The sequence below is a fragment of the Asparagus officinalis genome, chromosome 8, assembly GCF_001876935.1.
Source record: "Asparagus officinalis chromosome 8, Aspof.V1, whole genome shotgun sequence".
Lineage (NCBI taxonomy): Eukaryota > Viridiplantae > Streptophyta > Magnoliopsida > Asparagales > Asparagaceae > Asparagus > Asparagus officinalis.
Window position 1 is genome coordinate 7,150,529 of NC_033801.1, and position 4,679 is coordinate 7,155,207.

General features: G+C 38.2%; 1 protein-coding gene across 1 annotated transcript in view; it reads left to right on the top strand.

Moving 5' to 3' along the window:
• The window catches only part of LOC109823017 (E3 ubiquitin-protein ligase XBAT33-like), a 3,830-nt gene continuing 1,798 nt past the window's right edge, over positions 2,648–4,679 (top strand). The window contains exons 1-5 of the mRNA XM_020389335.1: positions 2,648–2,929; positions 3,004–3,063; positions 3,167–3,238; positions 4,244–4,440; positions 4,514–4,677. Coding sequence (XP_020244924.1) covers positions 2,753–2,929; positions 3,004–3,063; positions 3,167–3,238; positions 4,244–4,440; positions 4,514–4,677 — 670 coding nt within the window. The 5' untranslated portion in view covers positions 2,648–2,752. The remainder of the gene's footprint in view (positions 2,930–3,003; positions 3,064–3,166; positions 3,239–4,243; positions 4,441–4,513; positions 4,678–4,679) is intronic.

Genomic DNA, 4,679 nt, shown 5'->3' on the forward strand with positions numbered 1-4,679 from the left:
AGCAAACACCAAGATTTAACGTTGTTCGGCAAATCGTGCATACGTCCACGGAGCAATCCAGAGAGAAATATTTCACTATGAATCAAGAGTACAATACCTCCAAGTTCCACCTGAACCTGAGGATTAAATCACAAGAAAAAGATACAGTATTACCTTTAGGGCACCAAAACCCTAAAATCCGTCTCACCAAAAATCTCCAACACCCAAGAAGAAACCAACACTGTACCCTCAACGACGTCGTCGTTTTGAAGACAACGACTTTTGAATCACTGCAATTGGACAACTGAGCTATCAGGAATCTGAACTTCTCTCTCTTTCTCTCTCTCCCCTCTTTTCTTCTCTCGGATTACTATTCAGGATTTACTGTAGCACCAAAAAAATTACAAGCTTCTCATCTTTATAAAAAATTTTTATTTTTAGATCCTCCAAACCTATTCTTATTATAACTAGATCCTCTAAATTTTCTTCTAAATAGAATCTTAATTTATGTGAATCTCATGTGAGTATTATCTTATAATGGACCCATAACAGGCTCGCGAACAATCTAAATCCTTTGATGGCAACAGGCCACCGAACACGTGTAGTTGTCATTTTTATACTGTTACTTGTTTTGGTCATCTACATCACAGGTGGGCAGGCAAGTTTTGTCGCCTGTTTCTATCAAACAACACCTTCGCATATATCTTATAAAAGAAGGGGATGAAATTAGCTTCTTCAGTTGCTATCTTTGCCCCGATATTTGTGACAAAGTTCTGCATGACACAGTGATCTAGAATTTTCTCAGGTATAGGCAATTGCTGGGGTCTAATTAATTTACTCAAAATCGCCCCATTTTCGGCTTTGATTATAGAGTTTCTGATGCAATCCTTGTATGTATTCTGTAAGTTTAAATAAATGGAGTAGCTGTACCAGAGTTTTCTATGATCATATGTTATTATCTGTCCTAAATTCTTAACTAAATGTCAGTCCGGCAAAAAAAAAAGGCAAAATTATCTTTATGTTCCTAGGATTTTTTAGTAATAGTTCTCGCCTCCCACGTGTTTACTCCATTTGTTTTAGACCATTGGGTACCGTTTGGCAAAGGGTTAAGTGAGGGGTTAAGGAGACTTAACCCCTTCTTAATCTGCCAAACACAACAAATCTATATAAGGGTTAAAGTGAGTTAACCCTTCATAATTTGCCAAACATAAAAAATATAGAAGTGTTAAGTTAACCCCTCTAGAGGGGTTAAAATGAGTTAACCCCTCAAAATGAGGGGTTTACTAATACTCCTATTTAGATGGAATAAGAGTTAACCCTTCTAATTATAAAGAAAATAGTCAAAATCATTATTATTCCCAAACACTAAAACTGATCATAAGGGCTAAAATAAAACTTATTTAACGGGTTAATAATTTAGTCATTCGGATTATCAAATGGGCTAAGTACATTAATCATTCTCTTTAACCCCTCTTCATTAACCCTTTGTCAAACGGGGCCTTGATGATTCAAACTTTAACCCCTTATACCCTTCAAAAAATCTTCTACTAAGATTTTCAGTCTAACTTCATGTTACTGTAAAAAACGATGAAAACATTGGAGAAGATCATGAAATTTGATATAGACAGGCATTTGGGAGCTTGTCGGTCGACCGCGAGCTTTGGCGCGGTCGACCGCAAACATGCACGACTACATGGTGTTTTTCGGTTTTCTAACCGGTCGATCGCGGCCTCAAGTGCAGTCGACCGCGGACCCTGTAATGCATTTTTTTGGTTTCTGTCGTTCTGTCCGGTCGACCGCGACGATTTCGACGGTCGACCGCCAGTCGAGGTTGGGCCTGATTGCGGTTTCCTATTCTGTTTGGGATTGCTGTTTGATATAAATAGCAACCACGTTTTATGGTTTCTTAGGGAGCTGTTGTGAGGATATTTGGAGCACAGAAAAGAGGTATTTTCTGGAGCTATTGGTTAGAGTTTTGTATGAGAGATTAAGAGCTTTGTTGGTGAGATTAATTAGTGAGTATGAGTGATTTGTAATCTCAGTTTGTACTCTTCTTCTTTATTAGTGAATACCTCATCCCCTTCTTACCCCGTGGACGTAGGCAACTTGCCGAACCACGTAATTTTACATTGTGTTTGTGCCGTTATTTTACATTGTTTGGCTTTCTCTCTTGACGTTTGTGTTTGGTTCCTCGAAGCACAACAATAGGCTTCCGCGCACAACAGTTACGAAACTTTTTGACATTAACTATAGAAAATAAAAACCAATGAACTAAGTCGTGTGAAAAGGCTTAGATAGTGAATCCCTCATTCCAGAGACTTAAAAGAAACCCGAGAAAAGGTGAAGAAGAAAAGAATTCTGAAAAATACAGGGGGCTATAGATATTTTTCCCAAAAAACAAATTATTGGTCTGCTTCACGGAAACGGCTATCAGATTGTAATCGATCTGGTTACGAATCTAATGCCTGTGGGATCTGAACGACCCCACCCAAATGAAATCAGGCACTTGAATTCTCACTTAAGAGATTATCTTGTCTTAAAAAAAATATTAACCAATAACCAAAAATAGAACTACACACATCATCAATTGAGTATCGTATTAAATTATCCGTTTGCAATCGTGCACGGTCTTCCCACCGCCTGAGACCGAATCAGCAAAAAAAAACAGTAGCTAACTCCCAACTCGTATGAAGAGAGAAATATATGAGAGCTTGTTTTCGTATAGACAAAATTTGGAAGTCTTTTATCTCTAAACCCTGAGGCACCTGAATCCATGGGGAACTCAATATTTTGCTCGGCTCCAGGAGAGAGGCTGGCATCTGCGGCCAGAGACGGCGACCTGGCGGAAGCAAAATTATTGTTAGAACAGAAAAGTTGTCTGGCTACTTACTCCAGTTTTGCTGCTCTCAACTCACCGCTTCACTTTGCTGCATCAAAAGGACACACTGAGGTTTGCTTATTTTAAAAAGGGTAAACTAATTAAGCAGTTTAAGCTTTTGTGTTGACTGTTGGTTCTTGTTTCAGATGGTGATGCTGTTGTTGGAGAATGGGGCAGACGTAAATTCAAGGAATTTTTATGGACAGGTTTGTATATATGCTAGTTTCTTTTTGTTCGTTGGTTATTTTGAGTTAACTGAATGGCTTCGGTTGGGTTTTTTTTTTTTTTGGTTCCATTTTCTGGTTAAAGACAGCGTTGATGCAAGCTTGTCATCAAGGGCACTGGGAGCTTGTTCAGGTTCTTCTGATCTTTGGAGCTGATGTGAGTCATGAAATTGATTTCTTTTACTTGCTTGTTGGATTACGAGATTGCTATATTACCGAGAAGGGTACGCGAGCTAACTCGCACATAAACAGGGGGTGGGCCCCACTGGCACAGTGGGTCCCACCCCCCTGTCTCTGAGAAATATGTTCAGTATGTGTGCTATCTCCAATTTTAGATGGATTTTCAATTTAAAACCTCGACTAAGAAGTGTTCAACTTTAAAAGGCTACAATGAACTTCAGATATTTTCAAGCACACAAGGTATCTAAGTGATATGTTTTTATGTGAAGTTAGAGAGAGAAAATTGCATTTGGATTCATTGTTTGGACTTATGAGAATTTCTATTAGAAATTGGATAGAAATTTAGTAATTTAGCCTTTTGAAGAAAGTGAAAGAATAAGTTATGGATAAAATTATGTCCTTTACCTCTCACTCTGAATGCAAGCAACAAAGAAATTGCTGGATTTGCTTGAGAGGAGTAAAAACTAGGTTGTTAAAGCAATATACAAACAATAAAAGGCTCATGGAACCATAAATTCAAATACCAAATATAGGGTGGAAAAGGCCCATGAAGGCGAAAGATTTGACTATTTGTAACGATATTCACTAAAAAAATATTGAGCTTTTTAATTCATGAATCCAAATACATTTAGCCACTTCTTATGTAGAACCTGAACTCATGCAGTGGTATCAAAATTAAAGCAAAAACAAAAACAAAATTGTATTAAACTTGTGGCTGGTTGGAGTTGAACCTAGATTGCTCTAATACCATATGAAAGGGCCTTGCTGTTACAACAAAACTCCGAAGTTGCGGAGAGGTTGAGAGTTAAAATTTTACACTCTAACATGTCCGGTGCGCATTCATTTCCAACACTTGAACCGAGTGAATACAAGACACTTCCAACTGAAGGAAGGGGGATTATCGCAGATGAAATTCCTTCACCTAAAATACAATAAAATTTTAAAGAGAAGAACTACTGAGTAGAATTTTTGATAAGTATAGGTAACAAAGGCAGAATACCTAGGGAAGAAGACGGCGCTGCATTTTGCAGCAGCTAATGGACATATCAGATGTATTAGGCTATTGGCAGCTGACTTCATCCCTAGCACTCCAGATGCATCTTCCATTCTTTCAATTTCCGGTGATAAAGGTAGAGGCAGTAACAAAAATGGAGGATCTGAATCTTCTGCAGAAATCAAGTATGGAATCTTCACTTCGCCTGCACGGTGCACACAAGAATTTGACAAATTAAACTGTTCTGCTCTATTTCAGTGCACTTTCCAAATTTATCAACAAGATGGCTGACGGCAGAGTGACATCTGTCCATCTAGCAGCACTGAATGGGCACTCAGATTGCCTACAACTTTTATTAGACCTTCGTGCAAATGTTTCAGCTCTAACATATCATTATGGCTCATCATCATCAATAATGATAGGT